This window comes from Hypoxylon trugodes, assembly GCF_022578975.1.
Source record: "Hypoxylon trugodes strain CBS 135444 unplaced genomic scaffold F4822scaffold_3, whole genome shotgun sequence".
Taxonomy (NCBI): Eukaryota; Fungi; Ascomycota; class Sordariomycetes; order Xylariales; family Hypoxylaceae; genus Hypoxylon; species Hypoxylon trugodes.
The window spans coordinates 3,411,208-3,430,941 of NW_026250018.1; the positions used below are offsets into that span (position 1 = coordinate 3,411,208).

Consider the following 19,734-nt stretch of genomic DNA (forward strand, 5'->3'; position numbering starts at 1 on the left):
CCACATATACGAGTTGATTCACTCTCTTTAAGCAAATCGCTTGAATTGTGTTTTAGAGTCCTATCTACCTACACTTATAACCGAAAGTTTACACAGAGACCGACTCACCAAGACAAATCCAAGACTAATTGCCTCGAGACCTAGCTCCAGGCATATATGCAGTATCAGTTGCGAATAAATTAGGGTCACAACTTCTCACATGATCAAATTTATATATCCAACCCACGACTGAAAGCTCCTATCCAGTGCGATATAGGAGAAATGTGGTATTTCGATGGACTATTCCCAACAGATTATGGATATAAAGAGCAAAAATAGACCCTTTCTCCTCTGAACCAAATTATGACGAACTCTAGTAGAAGCCCAAGAAGAATAAAGGCTGGTAAGAATCCAAAATTTGTAGCCGTAAAGGCCGAAGTTCGAAAGCACATTGCATCCCCCTCACGTGAACCATTCCCTTGCATTTTCTGGATGGGTGAATGGAAAGCTGCCACGCATAAGCGAGTTATCAAACCACCATCTGATAAAGAATGAAATTCATGTGAATATTTAGCGAGAAGTGGATAGTGTCAAATTAATTTGTAGCCATGTGAAAGATTCCAATTTTAAGGGAGGTCTATCTTTTTGATGGAAGACCCTTTTATATATTATGCAGTGCGGTGGAGAAATGCCCTCAGATTTGTGAAATCACCAATCATACCAAAATCAAGTATATCCATTAGGGAAGCCAGAATAACGAGCTGCTATGAGCTCAAGTCACTATTCTTTTAACAGCTACGTGCGAATATCTATGTGGCATTCATAGGAAAGGGAGTGGTGTTACACAAGTATAGCACAACTGCTATTCAAACTGACAACCATTCTACCCGACTAGGTACCTCTTAGGCACTCAACCTTTCTAACCTCCAAAAATTGTTGTGGAATATCCTATAGATCTACCTTACTTATGATACCTTCTTGAAGGTTTAGCCCCTGATAATTAGAACATGAAATATCTAGAACCCATCAACCCGGCCCCTCTATTAACTTTTCTCAAATCGCTTCCACCAACCGTACCTATCAAGTAGCACTCCTCTCTTATCCTAATTTCGGAGGTAAGAAACCATTTGGGAGCGTTCTTCGCTTTGATAGATAGCAGGGGTACTTGTGTTGACTGCGGATTTAGGGGCACTTGAATATAATTCCGGGTTATACGAAAGCGTATCCGAACTTCCATGCACATATTAAGGGGAAAATAACAACCAAGATATCCAGGAGTAATATTTCAATTATATTGAAGCTTAAACATCAATTCCTAACGACATGCTATCTTTGTCAGTAGTTGAGCTATACGAAGTGATACATCTTAGGAAGTATTGAGAGGACCCCTTATCGCCGATATAATGACAAAGGAGCGTCTTGGGACAAAGAGGCCATTTGTGTATGTATACGATGGTTCCCGTAGTGGTTACCTGCGTTCTCCTTGCGCGGCGATAGAATCGTCAACCCCCCTATATGTTTGGTCTCGTGACAATTTTAACCCCCCAAGAATTATTATCTGTGCATCCCCTATTTCTAGCACTAGCAAACTCGTATGTCTTCGATGGCCATGGACTGAGGATGTACCCTTAGAAACCCAGAGCATTAGATGGATGTTATATTAAAACCTCAGTAGAATCTGTCGCAGACTTCGGGGCCTTGTAATTTCGTATGCTATTACCTTCGATTCCAACCTGGTAGCCAGAGTTGCCAAAGAGGTAATACGAAATGTCGCTATTTAGAACGCCCACGATTCGGGTAAAAGGGGACCAAGTACCCCCAGATCCCAATCCACACGCCTCAAGATACTGGGAATCTTTGAGTAGGTACCTAGGTGTCGGAGCGTTTACTAGGACGTGGTCCTTACCGATTGAGACTGGCATTCTGGAATCGAGGACAGGATGGTTAATCCCATCGCATTTTGTCGCTATCACCTTAAATTACCTATATTTATAATAAAATCCCATGACTAAACCTACCTCATACTCGAAAGGCTTCAATTTCGATGAAGATCCAATATACATCAGTAGCCTAGCATAAGGGGAGGGTGTCTCATAGAGACCCCCGACCCTTAGCACTGCCATGAATGAAGTACGTAGGGGTGCTTAGCTTAGAACAGCGACGGAAAAGGGCCTCTATTGTGTGTGTACGATTTCTGTGCCGGCTAGTTGCGAGCCGCCCGCACAACAATGTCGCTGATAATCCTTTATGCGATTGACTTTGTGACAACATGACCGAAGGGCCTTGTCATCCTCATTTGATCATAGCTTTTCCTAGAAATTGGGATGCCCTCAATTCAAACGCCGACGATCATCCCCTTGGTCCCGTTGGCTTTTGCGCCATCTTTGGTAACATTTCGCTCGCGTCTGTTGTTGTCCTCGTCTATCGTATAGTAATATCATTTGGGAAATACACAGAGTATCCGAATCGGCTTTTCGTAACGTCGATAATTAAACCGTGGGTACCACTATGCTTTTAAGTTGGCATAGTGTGGGTTGTATGGATACGTATCTCTTGGAGACTCTCTTGTGGTGTATTGTCTACTTCGCGAAGTTTCAATGAGAGCCCGCTTCTAGAGAGTCGCTATGATGAACCAAGAATATTAGTGTGGCTGCCCTCACAACTCGACCTTTCCCCGCTCTCGACCTCATTTTCGACCAAACGATGACCATCGAACCCGAGAATCGCTTCGAGACTGTATTGGAAACCTCGAGGGTGATTGTCATGTGTTCGCCATTAATAGATATATCTGCTCGCCCGGCCTGTCGACCTCGTATTGGACGTAGTATCGTAAAAAGCGCCAATTGTGAGAATTCGGACTAGCGGTATCACGAGAATGATCTATAAACGGACTTTCAACCGGGGTGGCGGACTTGCTATATTCATATGAGAATGAGATGTGCCGCATAAACCCTACCAGCCGCCGGCACAGCTTTCAACACAGCACCGATACTACCTCAGCCGCACCACCACTGAGCATTGAACAAGTTACCATCGTTACGTCAATATGCTTCCCATCCTAGACAATACGAATCGGACCCGGGCGAACACGATACAATCATGACCCGGACCGGGAGTTGTTCACATGGGGTTGGTTACTTGTTACATAACAAGTTACCAACAGCCTTATGTGCCGAGGGAGGGCGAGGAGGCGAATTGTGATTCTTCTTGGGACCTAAGATCCAATAGTGACTAAGGAGAGGCCAAGAGTAGAAAGTATCATCGTTAACATTGTCACCTGTGTAAATCATAAAAACCCCAACCTATAAGGAAAGAAAACACACAACGATCTGCGACACTCAATTACCATGATTGGAATTGAAAGGGGGTATAGACACCTACCTAATTGGAGGTTAGTGAGAAAAAGTGTTGTAAAGGTTTAGAAAGTTCGCAGATACCGACGAGTTATAGCTAGTCCGGGGTAAACGATGGCACGTTACACTAGACCAATAAAATGACATACGGGGTGCTCCTTCGGTCGTTTCAAGTACTCCACCTTCCAGATCGGGACCGTGAAACAGGGCTCTAAAGCCCACGATGGCTCACTACAGTTCGTATTTGCGATATGGTTGGTTGAACCATCTAAATGCAGGGACGACAGGGGAAAAACTTTAATGTGAACAACGCAACCGCGCAAGGGGAAGAAAAGCTAAGAATACGGGAGGAGCGTCTGTACTACGTGCATGTGTAGTGCTTTCAACCAATCAGAGGTCGACGTTACCGTCTCGGTCTTACCATATGAAGTACTCCCTACGCCACCAATATATACAAATGTACGCGAGTACCGAGATACAACGGGATAAATGACAGGGATTGGCCTGTTCCTCCACCCTTTCCACCCTTCCCATTCTTCTCCGAAATGGAAATCCATGATCTCCCTATTACACAACCACAACCATAACCAATACAACTTCCCACTCTCTATCCCCCCCTCTCCCATGCTCGCTATGCTCGCTATGCCCGCTGAACCCGCTGCGCCGTACATACCTAGGTACTCCAAGCAACACATAGCAACACAGCAGGGCAAAGCCGGACAAAAGAGACATGGGGTAGTTTGAAGTTTCGGGCAATTAGGCCTGTTATAAACGCCCTCATTCTTATGTCGATCATCTATACTTATACCGTAAGGTACTACAGAGAAACCTGACCTAGGATTACACCAACAAGATGTTGATCGTCCGGTGTCTACCGATCTCTTTCTAGGAAAAAACCATCTGATCGATCCTATCTATATAAAAGAGAACAGCCTCCATTGACTTTCCCGTTGTTTACGTACACTTTTGTTCGCTCACTACACGTGCAGTAAGGCAATCTAGTCTCATCTTACATAGGATCGATCTAAACACATCCAATCGATCCGTTCGTTCGTTACCCAAGGTACATCCACAATATATAATCGATTAAAATGGCACCTCTACGTGTTCTCGCACCGGCCGCTTTCGTAGCGCTCGCTTCCGCGATTAGCGTCTCGGACTACATCCCGTCTTGCGGTACTCAGTGCATTACCGATACTGTCGACCAGCACACTACCTGCGATGCCACCGACAACGCTTGCATTTGCCGTGAGACTTACACCGTCAAGCGCGACGGTGAGGTATGCTTGCGCCAGGCTTGCTCTACCACCGACTATGGTACGTACTATCTCTAGGAGTTCTTGAAAGGGAAAGGCAACTTACTAATCCCACACAGGTGGTGTCATGAGCGGGTTCGACAACTTCTGCAAGGCCGTTAGCGGAGAGCCGACTAGCAGTAGCAGCAGCTCAACCAGCAGCCCTACTGACACTCCTACCTCGAGCTCTTCCTACCCATCCAGCACACCGTCTTCCACGGAGTCTTCCTCCACCGAAACCGGCAGCTCATCCAGCTACCCTACCGAGACCGCGAGCTCTTCCTCCGGTTCCTCATACCCTACTTCCTCCGGCAGCCAGTCTTCAGGCACTGGCTACCCGAGCTCTTCTGGTACGACTCTTCCTGGCGGCCCCGGCCCAACTCTCACCACTGAGACTTCTTCAGGCGGCGCTACTGGATACCCCACATCGACTGGCGGCAGCTCACCGTCCGGTCCCTCGTCGGGTCTGCCTAGCCCCTCGTCCTCGACTACTGCTACCCCGAGCCCGATCCCCGGTAGTGCTGCCACCCGCGCTGATGCGCGCGTCGGTGCTAGCATTGCTGCGCTCCTGCTTGCTAGCGGTTTCGCTTACTTCGCTTTGTAAGCCGTTGCAACTAGCTGGCTAATCGCGTATGAGTGATGATCTGATTTGAATCGCGGGTTTATGGGACATCGGAATATTTTGAAGTTTGTTAATGCCAGGCTGAAAATGAATAACCTAACCCTCGAGGAAGGGCTTATCATCGACCCTCCTAGTTGAGGAATTCTTAAAATTGATAACTTGTAGATAGCTTTGACCTATGCGTGCGCTTTATATAAGGCATGCGAGTATATATATTGAATCCATACATATTATATATAGCGCCCACCTCATTGTGATGTGAACCTGCTTTATGAATACATGTGGCTCCTATATACTGAAATCTACCTGATATATATCTAAGCTCGTCACTCGCGTTTCTCGTCCGTAGGGTCGGGAGCATCAAAAGCATTCGTCCACTTCCCTAATAAACCACCCAATCCGAGTTCATCCATCTCCTGCTCCTCATCGAAATCGATAATATCAACTTCTTCTTCCTCTAAGCTCTGGTCCTCATCTCTATCCCTGTCCCTATATACTTCAGGAAATTCCCACGTATCAGCCCGCATACGTCTCGAACCTCCTCTCCTTGAGGTACTAGCTTCATTTTCATCTAACTCGTCGATCAAATTTGGCGCGGATATTTCTACCGGCGGTAGCTCACCGCCTCTTGTTCCGACGGGGATCGAGCTTTCGAGTATTACTTCTTCGGCGGGGCGCGTTGCGCGGCGTTCAACCGTGGGCTTACTATCTTCGTCATAGTACGAAGTGGGAGAGGAAGCGGGTTCGGGACGTCGAGAGCGGTGGCGGGAGCTAAACCATGATTTGGTTTTCTTCGTCCTGGTTTTGGTTTTCTTCCTTTTCACCTTCACGGCAGCTAACCCTGAGTCTGAGCTTGCGGTGGATGGCAATGGGGCGTGTTGATGTGGGGGTGAGAGCGACTCCACTGAGTTGTGGGAGTGGAGCGAGATTTCGTCGGCCCATGATCCGGGTTGGAATAATCGCATGTCCATGATCCTTTTCTTGTTGGAGGGTGGAGATGGAGGGAGAGGCTGCGGTGGAGGGGCAAGGTACGTCTGTTCCTTAAAATTTGGTACGGGAGGTGCCGGACGTTGTTGTTGTAAAGGTATAGGGATGGAACCGCTGCTTAAACCTGGGACACGGCGTCGCGAATCAGGAGGGAGGTCACTCGCAGACTCCAGATTGCCGAGTTTGAGGGATAGGAATACGACCATGCCTGGGCGCGCGATGCCCTCCCATGTCTTTGGTAAAATGATACTGTCGTCTACACCTCGTAGTTGGAATCTTGTTGAGGGTTGCTGCGCGATGGCGAGACTGGTATTGTAGACATCGGCTAAAACGTGTCTAATAAGGTTGTCCATGCCCTAGGATAAGTTAGTTATACCCTCCTAAATGAGCAACGATCTGGGATATCTACGAAAGCACTCACCTCCCATGTACGACATAGTTCAAACGGCAATTGGTAGTTCTTGGCTTGAAATTTCAGATGGATCGGCGCGGCACGCATGCCCAAAGAGAAGAATACTGCGATACCTTTATTACTATCGTCGCGTGACTCTTTTTCTTTTCGAGACCTGCTCTTGGCCGGTGTAAGTGCTATGCACGTTCTCTCGCGAGGATTCGATTGGTTTGCCTCGATCATGGCGCGGTCCACGCCCTCCCGTTGCGCAAAATTCAATGAAGCATATTGTGCCCATACGTCGCCATCGCGTCGAGATCGTATAATTCGTTTTAATATGCTGATCAACTTCTGGCGGTCGAAGGGAAGCTTGCGGACCACTATGGAGTTATTAGTTGGGCTGTCTTCGACGAAATACGCCTCTAGTTCTTTGCTCTCTATGTCCCGTATTACAGACCGGTCTCGCTTCCCGAAGAGACCGGTCACTGATAGTAGGGCGTGGAATGGACTTCGAGAAAAGCGCGAAGTATAGATAGATCCTGAGTCCTCTGCAATGATGTTGTTGCCGTATAAATTGTCCTTCTTATTGGCAGTGCTGGTGTCGAGCGTATCTATTATGTTACGTGGGACTGTGGGCTGGCTCGTACTGGCGTCCGCTGTCGAATCCTGCGTGTTGACGAAGGTATGAGAATGCGAAGTAGATTTGTTAGCTGAACTTGAGTTTAAAGACTCGTGGATATTCTCAGCCTGTCTTGGGTAGTCTTTGTCGACGACGGCCTGTTCCCCTAGCCCTGCTATATTATTGACTGCGAAAGCACCCACAGGTCCAACGGTTGGGTTTGAAGTGCTGTTACTGCTGCATGTCAGTGTATCAGGAAGCGGACCTATCTTTGAGGAAATATCTTACATTCCAAATTCTGATAGAGATATCCTTCGAAATTTCTTCACCTTGGCCTTAGGGAGCTTTGGAGCAGGGTTTGGGGGCCTGTACAGAGACACGTCGTCGATAACTTCGTGATTTGACGAATAACTTTTTATCCCCTCATTGTCGTTGATATCCGCAGGCGATGATAGTTCGCGGATGCTAGAGCCAGAAGATCCCCAAATAGGTGACTTTGGTTTCAGGCTCGGGCTGCGAGATTGCAACTTATCGATCGTCTTGAAAGAAGAGGACCTAGAAGAGGCCGTGGACAGTCTCTTCTTCCCGGCCCTCTGACGTCTTTCCCTCTTCCTCTCGGCTGCTATCTTCCTAGCGTATTCCTTCTTCCGGTTCAGGAGCTTCTCTACCATAGCTTGAAGAGCTACTTCCTTCTCCCAAGCGTCGAGATTTCTAGCCGGTGCCCTATGTTAAGGTAGTTAGCATCGGTATGTTGACCTATGTAGTTGATAAGACTAACGCCATCTTCGTTTTAGCAAGCTCCATGAGCCTCAAGTGGAACAATAGACTTATTTTCAGCCATCTTAACTCCTCTTGATGCTTCTTGATACGAGGTTCTTGGAAGGGCCATTTGAGCTTGCTCATCAGACTCGTGGCGTTTGAACCATTCAAGTCTAACGCCTCTAAGGAAACATCCCCATTGCTATCTCTTGGCGCGCCGACGGCTTTGGCGAGGAGATCAATTATTGCAGTATACACTTGCTTGCATTGAGAGGCCAATCGCACAGCTTGTTTTAATCCCGAATCATTTACGACTGTCCTTTCATTTTTGTCGGCTTCAACAAAGTCATGGAGCTGCTCAAGAGCGGATGCTGTGGCGCTAACGTCAAATGCAATATCCCGCAATCTTTCTTGTGCGTCGGCTACCGCTTCGATGTACGTTTGTAGGGTCGTTGCGAACTTCAGACCAAATGCGGCAATGCCCACAATGGAGCCAGCTGCTCCCAAAGGGTCTGCCATCCGCTCTAATGTATCAGATGCATTGAATATTTGTCTATTATCAACTTCGTCGAACGCGACGAGATCGATTAATTGAGAATCATGATTTGGAAGTGAGTGAGGTAGCCGAAGCCTCGTGCGACCGGAGAACAAGACCTAGGTGCCAAGAACGTGGGCGTCAGTAAAATCAGCCTACGAGCCTGCCGATCCTCATGGCAGTGCAGCCAGCCTTCTAATTTTTAATTCTCCAGCAAGCTTGGATGAAAATAAGTGCTAGTTCATCATTACATTATTTATTTCAATAATAAGCTGAAAAATACAAAACACCCCAATTAGGTATTCGAATAACTGATTCAAGTATGCACCTAAGCCAGGAAGCTGGATGGCGTGGCATAGAGTAGCGATCCGTAAACTCCCGGTGGCGTTTACCACCTACATCATCTCCTCGGATGTAACAATAATTTCCCCAATCGCCAAAAAGAAGTTCTCCATAATACGAAGGCTACCCAGGTACATATAACCCGCCAGCCGCACGACAACTACATACTACGCAGATTCGCCTGATAGGTGTCGATTCAACATATAAAGCAGCCAGTCTCTTAGGGCATCGTTCCAGCAGCACAGCCAATACGTGTCTATTTTGAATATAACTTCAGTATTCAGGTACCCAGTAACGACCGTTATCCAATCTTCATACTCATGATTCCACTAGACCGCCAGTCCCAGTCCTCCACCCCCGGCAATCAGAATTATCAATGACCTATGGCCATCCACGAAACTCCGCACGAATACATGTGTGTATCCCCCCAGGTGTCCGCATGAATGGTAAATCCATGAGTGGTAACTCCCGATGTATAAACCCTGACCCTAAAATTTGTCCCTCCGCCAACATCTGCGCCAGTCATGTTGGCTATCACCGCTGGCTTCGAGGTGAATTTGGTTGAAAATTCGATCTGTCCTTTTGTCGTCTTCTGAGAATGATCCGACGACCTAACAGTTGTCGTGTTCCATAACCCGCTATCAAGCTTGATAGTCTGCATTGGCTTCTCAGCTACGAACGTTGGCTTCTCTACCATAGCGACCTCGAGCCCCACCGACTGAAATTCAATCATTGCGGTTACATGCTCGAACGCTATTGTGAGCCACAAGGCGAGGCCCTTGTCACGTTCTTCAGCCATATAGTCAGTTCCGCGTAATTGAAGGGTGAAGTCACTTGTATGCCGCAACGGGGCTTTCTGGTATACTTCGTTGGTACCGTTCATGATCACTACCTTGACGACTCGGGCAGTGTGAGTTGAGAATGCGACCGCTACCTTCACGAAATGCGAGGCGTTATGCGGTAGGCTGGGAAGAGGGAAAATGACCGAACCGGTTAGATGATTAGCGTCTTCCGGCTGGACAATCGACCCCGACTCGGTCGCGGCGATAGAAAACCGGGTATCTTGGGTTTTAATGGCGCTGGCTCCATGGGACGATATCCACGTCGACATCGTTTCGACTATTACTTAGGTATTCGGATTTATTGGTGGGTACTTTAACTTGATGATATGAAACTGTGAATGAATTCGACTCTTGCAAGCCCCCTTTGGAGTTCGAGATAGTTCCGTTATACTTCCTATTAAGCTCTCTTTACTGCTTAAACTACGGAAGATTAAGTCAAAGGAGGTATGAGACAATGGCTACAGGAAATCATTAAATAATAAATATTTGAAAACCCTGTTAGCCCGAGAAGAGGGGGAGGAAGTGACATCTTCCGCAGACATAGAGGAAATAGGATTGACGAAACTACACACTGGTCCGTGTTACCACCCGAGACGTGATAACAAGCAGCTGACCCCCCCCTCGCGGGCGTATTCCCGGAGTCAATTGTGTGACTGACAAGTCACGATTTGTGAAGAGGAAGGCGAGTCAACATACCCATGTTTTCTAATACGCCGCCGCTTTATTCGTGATATACATTCGACGGCTTGCGGCGGAAAGCGAATCGCTTCTCTCGAATACGACCTCAGTCTGCCATGTGAGTCCCCAACACATCTTAACCCGAAGGTTTCCAGACATCTTCGCCATCATGATCCTTGGCATCCTGGTCCTAGCGAATGGAAAGCAAGGATAAAGCAGTATCTCCTCGGGCAAAATCAGACAAAGACCTATAGCCAATGATAATACGTCAACACGATGGATGCTTCAAAATGTTACATTCTCTCTGGCAACGGAGCAACGTTGATACCACTAATAACCCATATCACCTACGGAAGGACTCGTATACGAGAGGCTGAACGTAGCGGGTACCATTGTAAAGCCGTTGGCCGGGGAAGCATCGTTAGAATCAGGGGACTCCATATGGTGGTTAACGTCGGCGATTACTACGGCGACGGCGACGCGTGCTAGAAAATCTTGCAGTACCTAGGTATCTAAGTATATGCGTAGCCTCTCATACCGCGTGCCCTTAAGGAGGCTGGCATCGGCGTTCAATATGTCGAATAATCAGCATCTTGACCATACCTAGGTATATATAGAGGACATCTTTCCACCTAATTTCACTTCTCAGACTGACAGAAAACTACATTCAATATAAATCCACGCTTATATTTGTACTTAGCCTTGACTTTATCTCTAACAGTACGCCAAAGCTCGACACAATGACTACTTGGATCTCTACACACGGCATTGGCGCCATTAAAGATTCTGCCTCTTCATTCAACATAGTCATCGAAAAGGGTTATGCACTTGTCAAGCCAACAACCGCCAACCAGTTATCCGGATGGGTTCATTACACCATCCCTAGCCCTCCTGTCGACTATCCGAATCTAAAGAAAGCTTCTGTCGACTTCACGGCCCAGGCGGCGACTGTGGAGAAAGTAGAGGTTTACTTTGCCAATTCGCGGAAGTTCCAAGAGGCCGGATTGTCACACTCGAGCACCTTCACCCTTGACGTCCAGGCAAACCAAGGCCCGGTAGTTTATGGGGGGAAAGGGATTTCCGTGTCTATATTCGTCCAGTTCGGTGGCATGGGTTCCACGATCAAGCTCCAGTCTGTTGCAATCCAAGTTTAAGTAAGCCTAACACCTATTTATCATACATCCATTAAGACACTTGATGAAACTGACACAAATATTAGGGCTTGAGCGGTTACGTTGGCGTAACTAATGTTGACGTGGTCGGTACGTTTTGGAGATACAGATTGCTCTTTGGAACTATGGTTGATTTTATCCTGTCCCTCGTTTAGTACATAGGTATACATGTATTTAGCCAGAAGCCCAACTCATGACGTTCGTTTTATTAATCAAATTGCCTCGAGATTTTATCCTTGAGCTGGTTTTGTATGTCTGCTTGAACCCAAGTATAACTTTGACAAAATGGCACATAAGAACGATGGGAGTGTAAACCGGTATATAGTAGGCGCGGTGGCTAGAAACAAGGACAGCGTCCTCCCCGAACCTACAATCAAGAGGTTTGCGGTCCTTATTCGTGCGTAGGCAACAAATAAAAAAGGGGGGTTGCTTACCCGGGCGGGTTTACTGTTATCACGAGCAGCATTGCGTAAAGGCTACACCGAGGACGGCTAATGGAATACCAGCCTAGCGGTTAACATATTCAGATATGTACCTAAGCAGATGTATCATATTTCCTGTAGGTATCCCAAGACACAACAATTCCTACCGATAACTGGGGAATACCTGTACATGCAACTCTACATCCTACCTTTGCCCATAACGGATACGAATTAGTCGCCGGAGTCCAACACAGGTAGGTACGCATAGATAAAACTACATTGCAAGCAATAAGGAGTATGCTTATAGTATCATAGAATGGAACAAGGCGGGAATGCTTCCAAAACATAAAGCATAGAACTTGACTACCTAAGCATATATGGCTTGGTAATAAATATGAAATACTAAAGGGCTACTGATTAAATCCACGCTACCTTCATGTTAGAAGGTCAGGACATCCGGAATCGGGCCGTGTTGTCGCCAGCAAGCGCTCAGATTTTGTTTTATGACGATGAACCCAGAGGGTAGAACTTATGGTACCCAATGGCGAGCCTAAGGGGCATATCACGAGAATGATGTGGAGGAATATGACAGTTTTAGTTCACGCTCCAGCTGATGTATCGGAGACCTCTTTCAATGCTCGCCGAGTCCTATCTTAAGATATTCAGAATTGCCGGGCGCGAAGGACTTTGGCGCAAGGCGCTTGCGGAAGACGTTGAGATTGAGAGGCTGGTTCGGCCTGACTGTCCAATCCGGTTCTTCACAGCCCATTTAATTCACCTTGTCTTCAGCTCGGAGATGCTCGCGGTACTTAGGTACCTAGTATTATTGTCCTATTCGAGGCGGTGCTTAAGCCGGCGCCAGCCTTGAGAAAGAACATGAATACAAGTACGTATAATTGTTTACGCCGTTAGCAATGAGTTTCGGCCTCTCGGGCAGCCGAGCTCGTGATCGTAAAATCGGGCACGCCAGTACGTAGCGCGCTTCATATAATGTGTAAAGCTGTACAAGGCTGTGTTCATCAGTCAAGGCACATCGTGACTAGAAATGAGTCTCCGTATGAGGATGGTGGAATCAAACCATTTCAGCTAGATAATTTTCCAGTAAAGGTATTGATTAGCTTTATAACATCTATGTGTAATATCATTTGCGTACCTAGGTTCCCAGGTAGGTAGTTAGCCTTTTCGACCACACTACCTAATTTGAGAAGCAGTTAACCCCCAATGACGTGCTGAATTAGGTGCTTACTTAGATGCCAATTGAGCCACTTAAGTACCTAATGTATTGATGATTGCGAGATTGTAGGAATCCATAAACCACCATTCTTGTTGCCTTTCTAAGGGTTGTTTCGACAGGAGAGGGAAGAATAGACCTAACGAGTGCCTACCATTTCGTCAGTACTCGGAGCGATACGGTGGAAGAGGGACCGTGCGGAGTAGGATTCGGAGCATGGCATTTTTGGATACCGGATCGGCGGTGACGCATAGGCAGCGATACTGTACACGGCTTTTTTGGTAATGTCCCACGAAATAGTCGAAAATAAAACTAGAAGTGAAAGTCATGATCGAAACTTATTGATACATTTTCTCGTAGCTCAATTGAACATAAATCTAATTATGAGACATCATATTAATATAAGTCCGCATTATGGCAGTAACAGAGTTAGCATTGCTCACAGCGATTGAAACCCCCCTCACGAACGAGGCGAAAAAGGCTACAACCCAGGCCCTAGATGTTCAAGAGAAATGACGAATTACAAGCTTAGACAGAAATAAGTTCTGGTCCATATCATTGCATTATTTGTTTCAATAATAAGCTGAAAAATACAAAACCTGAATGTGAGTTGAATAATGAATGAAGATCTAAGCCGAGGACGAAAAAACTGGAGGGTATAGCAATACGTAAAACGACCAGTAAACTCCCGGTGGCGTTTACCACATACATCATCTCCTCGGGTGTAACAATAGGATCTCCGACCATCATAAAACCGGTATCATCTAGCCGAAGCCACACACCATTCCTTACAACTTCACGACGACATTCAACGAAAAACTCGGCAACAATCTGGTGTTTACCTAGGTAACTTGAAAGATTAGGTAGACGTTCCAATTCTTCCACAGCTTTGATCCCCAGCCATAATTTCACAGTACTTCGATAGTCAATCATTGCTTGAAATATTAGTGTTCCATAGCCATTTCGCGATACTCCGCACAAGTATAGCTTCGTATCTTCCAACATGTCCGTGGAGGCGTGGAGGTAGTGAATCTATGCTGAGCAATCTTCGTCACATAGACCTTCATCCCGAAATTGTACCCTCCGCTAACGTCTGCGGCAGCCATATAAGCCACCACAATTAATTGCGAGTCAAATGCGGTTGAGAGATTGGGAATCACCGTCGAAGGATTCTACTGCAACCCGACATCAGTCATATCGCAGGACCCGCTTTGGAGCTAGATCTTCGATTTTGGATTTTCGATAATGGCAAGCTCGGCTCCAACCGACTGAAGTTCAAGCCATCCAGATACGCGCTCGAATTCTACTGCAACATGTAGGGCGAGACCTTTTTCGGGTTCTTCGGCTACGTTATCCCACCCGCGTAACTTGAGAATAAAACTTCTCGTATAGAATAACGAGACTTTCAAACACTACGTTGATAGCATTCATGAGTATCACCTTGACCGCCCGTGCGGTCTACTCTAGCGAAATGCGAAGCATTCTATGGCAGGTTAGGAAGAGGGGGAGTAACAAAATCATCTCTCGGTCGTATAATCGACCTTGTCTCAGTTGTGGAGGTAGAATAAAGGAATCCTTGGGTCTTGATAATGCTCACTCCGCGGAACTAGGTCCATGTCGGTGTTGTTATGATCACTACTCGGGTATCTGAGCATGTTTAGGTAGAGAGCGTTAAGTTGTTAACCATAAAGAGAGGGTACCTGCCTACCTAGGTAGGTAGCTATCTTTTCACAATAAGTTCGCAGATAACTACCACAAATCTATAAGTAGGTATGCATACATCACAAGTCTCTTTGTTTTCATGTCTCGAAGCAAGGCCCTCTTACAGCGATGCGATAGGAGGCCCCTAGTAGCTTCCAAGGCGTAACCCTTCCTTCAGGCTAGAGCTGGATTGGAGGACATTTTGACCTGGTAATGAGAAGGTCAACGAGTAAGACTCTGCGGTCCTTATGAGACTGATTCTTTAAGGATTGAGATAGTATCGTTGGATTTTCTACGAGTTTCCTCTTCTTGCTTGAGATACCTGGAATAGAAAGATTACTACAAGTTAAGAAAGAGGAGAGAGGATGCAACACCTTCTGCCGGCGTATGAGCGAACAGATCTACGAATCCACATGTTACATACCTACAGTAGGTAAAGGCATTTGTTCATTCGGCAACTAAAACATCTCCTGCTTCCACGCACGAATCCTGCAAGGCAAATAGTGTGTGATCTGTGGACTACAACTGACGAAAAGCAAAACAAATCAATATAAACACGCCTTTTAATATGTTGCTTCTTTGAAAATAGTCTGTATCATGCAAGGGCATTAGCAATACACCATAGCTGAATCCTAGTCTAGCTAACCTAGGAAGAGAAATACCTAACTATATCGTGGGATGTTGTGAGTAACGGCCTTCGCTGATATCGGTGATACGATCTCGGGTCGCTGTCTGGATTCCTGATGTATCTTGATCTTAGGACCCCCAGATCTTCCTTACCCCTATATATAAGTAGTGTTTTCCACCCAGCTTTCACTTTTAAAACAAACAAACTATCCCCATTATTAATATCTCGCCCTTAAGACAACACTTACTCATTACGCCCAAATTCGTTACAATGCCTCCTTGGATCTCTGCCCCCGGTATCAGTGCCATCAAGGACTCTAAATCTACATTCGAAATTATCATCGACAGGGGATCCGCACTTATTAGGCCAACTTTTGACGACGGGCTAGCTGGATGGATTCACTTCGCTATTCCCAGCCCCGCATCCAACACTCGAAACCTGAATGTCCTTGCCATCGACTTCTCTGGCTCGGCGGCTACTGTGGATAAAGTGGCGATTTACCTTGCAAATGACCCTCAGTTCAAGAAGGAGAATCTGCAAAAGAGAGAGTCCTTCAAACTCGACATGCCGGACTCAATTTCCTACGAGGGAACGGGGATATCCGTGTCAACCTACCTTCAGTTTGAGGGTATATATTCTCAGATCTCCTTCCATTCAGTTGGAATTCAGAATTAAGTAAGTCAAACATACCTAATTTATTACACATCTGCCAGAAGATCTAATGAGGCTAAAATGAGTATCAGGCTCTGTGCAGTTAGGGTAGCATAAGTTGTGATACGATTGTTAATCAGTCGTCAGTATACGGATATACAAATAGGTAGTTGTGTGATTAAATTTTAGATATGCTCGCATATTTTCCTGTCATTTAGTATAGTCGCCAGGTACCTAGGTCGAACATGATCCAGAATACTCTCTCTACTAAATTTGATTCCATTCAAGTTGAGATCGTAGCCGCCCGTAGCCCAGCCGGAATCGAGGGAAGTCAAGTCGTATTGAAGTATATCTAGGTACCTGGGTAGGTACCTAGTGTTGAGGGTTCTAATGTAGGTAAGCAAGTACACCGAATATACAAGAATCAGAAATGGTCATGATCCATGCACGCTCTGGACGTCAACCGAAGCACCAACCGTATTATACAGATTGTATTTCACTGTGTTACTAAGATCTCTGGTCATTTCTAGTTTCTAAAATCTCACATTTCTCGTGTCCTACATATAGTGGCTACCTAGAGATAAACCTATGAGGATAACGTATAGAAAACCACCCCTCATGGTGGTTGAAGGGGTTGGTAACAGTGCCCAAGACTGACAATTACAGTGACCTAACCCCCGCCCAGACGGGTAATTATATTGCTTGGGGGCGTTCTAAGACAGTGGCCTTTTACTTTTTGAAGTCTAATGCAGATATGCATGTAGATTGTAGATCTTAAAGCAACTTTAAAACAAAACGTGAGATCTACATATACAGAGCAGGGAATCCAACCATATGCTGCTAGACTCAAGACGGGAAGTCAAGGCCACACGCCGAAGCTACACGTGTATGCGTCTCGTAGATGTAACAAACGTATATCTGACTTATCAGTTAAGATGCCGAAAACCCGGCCGTTTTATCACCTGCATAAGTTCGAGTAATGATGGAGCCGGAGGGCGCCACTTATTAAATCTTGAGCTGAAAAGCCGTGTAGTGTAACCGTGAGGGAATACATTCTAGCTTACGTGGCTAGGGGCTCTTTCTTTATCCCCTCCTCTCTGCATCCGACGATGCTCACCTGCATAGGATATTCGAAATTGTTGAGAGACAGCTATATGACATCGAGATGTTAATCTATTTTACTCCACCTTGATGCAGCTCGGAAATGCTGACGATATTTGCTGGTACGATCAATCCAGTAAAAAGAACCGGCGGTGACATGAGGGGAGACGTGAAACTATGGGCTTCCCTAAAAACGAGTTTTCAGCTTCGAACGATCCAGCCACAATCACACAATTGATCAGTTTCGTGCGACGTTTTCTACGAAGTGTATGGCCTAAGACAATTCACTAGTTCTTTGCAATTGTTAGCTACACCTAAACTCTTAATCGTCGATCACTGTTATGAAGAACATGACCTGCATAGTCAAATCGGGCACGTCAATCAACCTGGTTAGGCTTAGGTACCTATGAAGACAGTTAGTTGTGTTGTCCATGATTCTCCGATGAATCTGCTAAATAGGGATTTGGGATTTGTAGTGGGAATAAGAGATATGATCGGATGGAGGAAACATGTAGAGTGTGCTGTATATTTCGCCGGGACTTGAAGCTATCTGGTAGTGGGGAAAAATACAAGAATTATACGGAGAATACGGAGAAGGATTCGGGGGTCGGATACAGGTGGATCGGTGGGAACGCATAGGCAGCGATGCTGTACGCGGCTTCTTTCGCTATGCCCCACGTAATATTCAGAAATAGGACTCAGAACGGGAGTCATAGTTGAAACTCGTCAGTACATCTTCTCGCAGCTCAATTGAGCAAAATACTCAATTTAACGAATATTCATTATGGCAGTGACAGAATTGGCGTTGCTCACGGCGATTGAGACGCCCCTCACGGATGAAGCCAAAAAGGCCACAATCCAAGCTCTCGACGTTCAAGAAGAATGGCGAATTAAGGATGCCCCGAAAGCACCCAGAGGCAAGGAAACCCGTGGAGTAGGCCTCTTTCAGCAAACCGAGGATCGATCCATTTATCTCCTTACGGCGCATTGGGATTCTTACGAGCACCACACAGCTTGGATAAAGAGTCCAGAGAACGGTTCGGTATATCCAGGTCTCAAGAACCACTTTCAACTTGAAAAGACAGTCCTATCCCACTTGGAAAACGTCGAGCTATTCAAAACGTCGGGAGCGGAGGGCGAGATCTCATTATTACACAGCCCAGTAATCAGCGTTGGGAAATTGACCATCCCGACCGAGAAGAGACGATCGTTCGAGCAAGGCTGGAGCGAAGCAAAAGACGTGCTGGAGAAATTTGTAAAACCGCATTTGGTGAGGGATGGTTGGCGCATCGAAAAGGAAGAACCAGGGCTGGAGGAATATGTTTTCGCATGTGGTTGGCCGAGTCTGGAGAAATCCGCGGAATTCGCAACATCGCAAGACTTTCAGAAGTATTCGCCGGTAATATTCTCTACGCAGGCTCGCGATATCAAGCATTACCAGCGGGTCCTGTGAACAGTTAGGTGTAGGGGATAGAGGATAAAAGACTGTCGCAGATGATTGTCAAATGATTTTTTTGTGCAATTGTTATGAATTGTTGTCTACAAGCTCCTTTTCGTGCTCGAGAATATCAATTCGGGAAGGTATCCTTTAGACGCCGCCTCATGAACATGCCAGCCAGACCCCAAGCAATATGCATCACCTCATCGGCTCTCGATGACCGCGTTTGTAGACCCTATTTCCATCCATCGTACTGAGACATCCCCAGTTGCGATTGGTAGTTTTCTTCTATCACCCCGGAAGCATGGTTACATGCTTATGCCGTGTGCTTGCCCTTCTTGTTCTTCTTGGGAACCTCCTTAATCGATAGGTCTGCGAACCACATTGTCAGTTTACGTCTATCGTATTAGTATCGTAAGATCGGTGCGTACTCGGGGGTAAGCTCTGCTTTAACTTCTCGGCCTTGTCGGAGTCCTTGAGGATCAAGGTGTAGAGGTGCTTGGAGCATCGGACCTTGAACTTGGTCTGCGACGACTTCTTGTTCTTCTTGATCCGGGCGGCTGCACAAGGATATTGTCAGAATTGATGTTCGTAACGCACGGATACTGTCATCTTTTTAGGGATTATTTTTTATTTTCTGTCACATACACTTAGCGTCCTCTCGCCGGCAGATCTCGATGAACTAAAATTCCAATTGTCAGCCAATTTCTTGTCGCAAAAAGAATTGAGAATAATTATTATACCTTCTTGATATCTGCGATTTCCTGAGGCATCTTGTCGGTATTGATGGGTGACTCTGGGTTGGTTGTAGAGGGAAAGAAGTCAACGTTCAACGAGACAAATTTAGTCGATGCTGCGAAAGTTGTGTGGGCGAAATTCCACAGCAGGGTTCTAAGCGATTTTACCCAAGATTGGTCAGGGTTCCTTCCCGCGATAAGAGATATGCCTATTACGCACGGGCCATTATAAGCTGCTTAAGAATTAGGGT

The 19,734-nt window shown here is 46.2% G+C and overlaps 7 protein-coding genes across 7 annotated transcripts; 4 read left to right on the forward strand and 3 right to left on the reverse strand.

Annotated features, from left to right (window-relative positions):
* The first annotated feature begins 3,876 nt into the window (after window positions 1-3,876).
* On the forward strand, window positions 3,877-5,476 carry F4822DRAFT_396859 (uncharacterized protein). The gene is made up of 3 exons (XM_051457574.1): window positions 3,877-4,649; window positions 4,708-4,977; window positions 5,032-5,476. The coding sequence occupies exons 1-3, from the start codon at window positions 4,424-4,426 to the stop codon at window positions 5,229-5,231; spliced, it is 696 nt and encodes a 231-aa protein (XP_051317256.1). The 5' UTR covers window positions 3,877-4,423; the 3' UTR covers window positions 5,232-5,476.
* F4822DRAFT_187091 (uncharacterized protein) lies at window positions 5,404-8,964 on the reverse strand. The gene is made up of 4 exons (XM_051453500.1): window positions 8,025-8,964; window positions 7,535-7,969; window positions 6,658-7,480; window positions 5,404-6,592 (listed from the first exon to the last, which is right to left on the reverse strand). Exons 1-4 carry the CDS (start codon window positions 8,522-8,524, stop codon window positions 5,576-5,578), a joined length of 2,775 nt encoding a protein of 924 aa, XP_051317257.1. The 5' UTR covers window positions 8,525-8,964; the 3' UTR covers window positions 5,404-5,575.
* Window position 8,965: 1 nt separating this feature from the next.
* F4822DRAFT_187081 (uncharacterized protein) lies at window positions 8,966-10,335 on the reverse strand. Its single transcript, XM_051453499.1, has one exon. The coding sequence runs from the start codon at window positions 9,991-9,993 to the stop codon at window positions 9,256-9,258; it is 738 nt and encodes a 245-aa protein (XP_051317258.1). The 5' UTR covers window positions 9,994-10,335; the 3' UTR covers window positions 8,966-9,255.
* Window positions 10,336-11,016: 681 nt separating this feature from the next.
* F4822DRAFT_187079 (uncharacterized protein) lies at window positions 11,017-11,566 on the forward strand. The gene has a single exon (XM_051453498.1). The coding sequence runs from the start codon at window positions 11,143-11,145 to the stop codon at window positions 11,554-11,556; it is 414 nt and encodes a 137-aa protein (XP_051317259.1). The 5' UTR covers window positions 11,017-11,142; the 3' UTR covers window positions 11,557-11,566.
* Window positions 11,567-15,765: 4,199 nt separating this feature from the next.
* F4822DRAFT_396867 (uncharacterized protein) lies at window positions 15,766-16,474 on the forward strand. Its single transcript, XM_051457575.1, has 2 exons — window positions 15,766-16,231; window positions 16,300-16,474. The coding sequence occupies exon 1, from the start codon at window positions 15,827-15,829 to the stop codon at window positions 16,229-16,231; it is 405 nt and encodes a 134-aa protein (XP_051317260.1). The 5' UTR covers window positions 15,766-15,826; the 3' UTR covers window positions 16,300-16,474.
* A 1,261-nt stretch (window positions 16,475-17,735) lies between these two features.
* On the forward strand, window positions 17,736-19,012 carry F4822DRAFT_187183 (uncharacterized protein). The gene has a single exon (XM_051453501.1). It carries the CDS (start codon window positions 18,093-18,095, stop codon window positions 18,759-18,761), a length of 669 nt encoding a protein of 222 aa, XP_051317261.1. The 5' UTR covers window positions 17,736-18,092; the 3' UTR covers window positions 18,762-19,012.
* On the reverse strand, window positions 18,818-19,671 carry F4822DRAFT_396872 (ribosomal protein L38e). Its single transcript, XM_051457576.1, has 4 exons — window positions 19,490-19,671; window positions 19,395-19,428; window positions 19,178-19,306; window positions 18,818-19,118 (listed from the first exon to the last, which is right to left on the reverse strand). Exons 1-4 carry the CDS (start codon window positions 19,517-19,519, stop codon window positions 19,063-19,065), a joined length of 249 nt encoding a protein of 82 aa, XP_051317262.1. The 5' UTR covers window positions 19,520-19,671; the 3' UTR covers window positions 18,818-19,062.
* Window positions 19,672-19,734: the final 63 nt, after the last annotated feature.

What these genes read in the sequence shown, in the direction of transcription:
- F4822DRAFT_396859 (XM_051457574.1), top strand. Translation starts at nt 4,424, where the DNA reads ATGGCACCTCTACGTGTTCTCGCACCGGCCGCTTTCGTAGCGCTCGCT. An exon ending in TTGCTCTACCACCGACTATG is followed by an intron (nt 4,650 to 4,707) that starts GTACGTACTATC and finishes AATCCCACACAG; the next exon opens with GTGGTGTCATGAGCGGGTTC. An exon ending in TGGCTACCCGAGCTCTTCTG is followed by an intron (nt 4,978 to 5,031) that starts GTACGACTCTTC and finishes AGACTTCTTCAG; the next exon opens with GCGGCGCTACTGGATACCCC.
- F4822DRAFT_187091 (XM_051453500.1), bottom strand. Translation starts at nt 8,524, where the DNA reads ATGGCAGACCCTTTGGGAGCAGCTGGCTCCATTGTGGGCATTGCCGCA. An exon ending in CTTGCTAAAACGAAGATGGC is followed by an intron (nt 7,970 to 8,024) that starts GTTAGTCTTATC and finishes ACCTTAACATAG; the next exon opens with GGCACCGGCTAGAAATCTCG. An exon ending in TCTCTATCAGAATTTGGAAT is followed by an intron (nt 7,481 to 7,534) that starts GTAAGATATTTC and finishes GACATGCAGCAG; the next exon opens with TAACAGCACTTCAAACCCAA.
- F4822DRAFT_187081 (XM_051453499.1), bottom strand. Translation starts at nt 9,993, where the DNA reads ATGTCGACGTGGATATCGTCCCATGGAGCCAGCGCCATTAAAACCCAA.
- F4822DRAFT_187079 (XM_051453498.1), top strand. Translation starts at nt 11,143, where the DNA reads ATGACTACTTGGATCTCTACACACGGCATTGGCGCCATTAAAGATTCT.
- F4822DRAFT_396867 (XM_051457575.1), top strand. Translation starts at nt 15,827, where the DNA reads ATGCCTCCTTGGATCTCTGCCCCCGGTATCAGTGCCATCAAGGACTCT.
- F4822DRAFT_187183 (XM_051453501.1), top strand. Translation starts at nt 18,093, where the DNA reads ATGGCAGTGACAGAATTGGCGTTGCTCACGGCGATTGAGACGCCCCTC.
- F4822DRAFT_396872 (XM_051457576.1), bottom strand. Translation starts at nt 19,519, where the DNA reads ATGCCTCAGGAAATCGCAGATATCAAGAAG. An exon ending in AAATCGCAGATATCAAGAAG is followed by an intron (nt 19,429 to 19,489) that starts GTATAATAATTA and finishes TTGGAATTTTAG; the next exon opens with TTCATCGAGATCTGCCGGCG. An exon ending in AAAGCAGAGCTTACCCCCGA is followed by an intron (nt 19,119 to 19,177) that starts GTACGCACCGAT and finishes TGTGGTTCGCAG; the next exon opens with ACCTATCGATTAAGGAGGTT.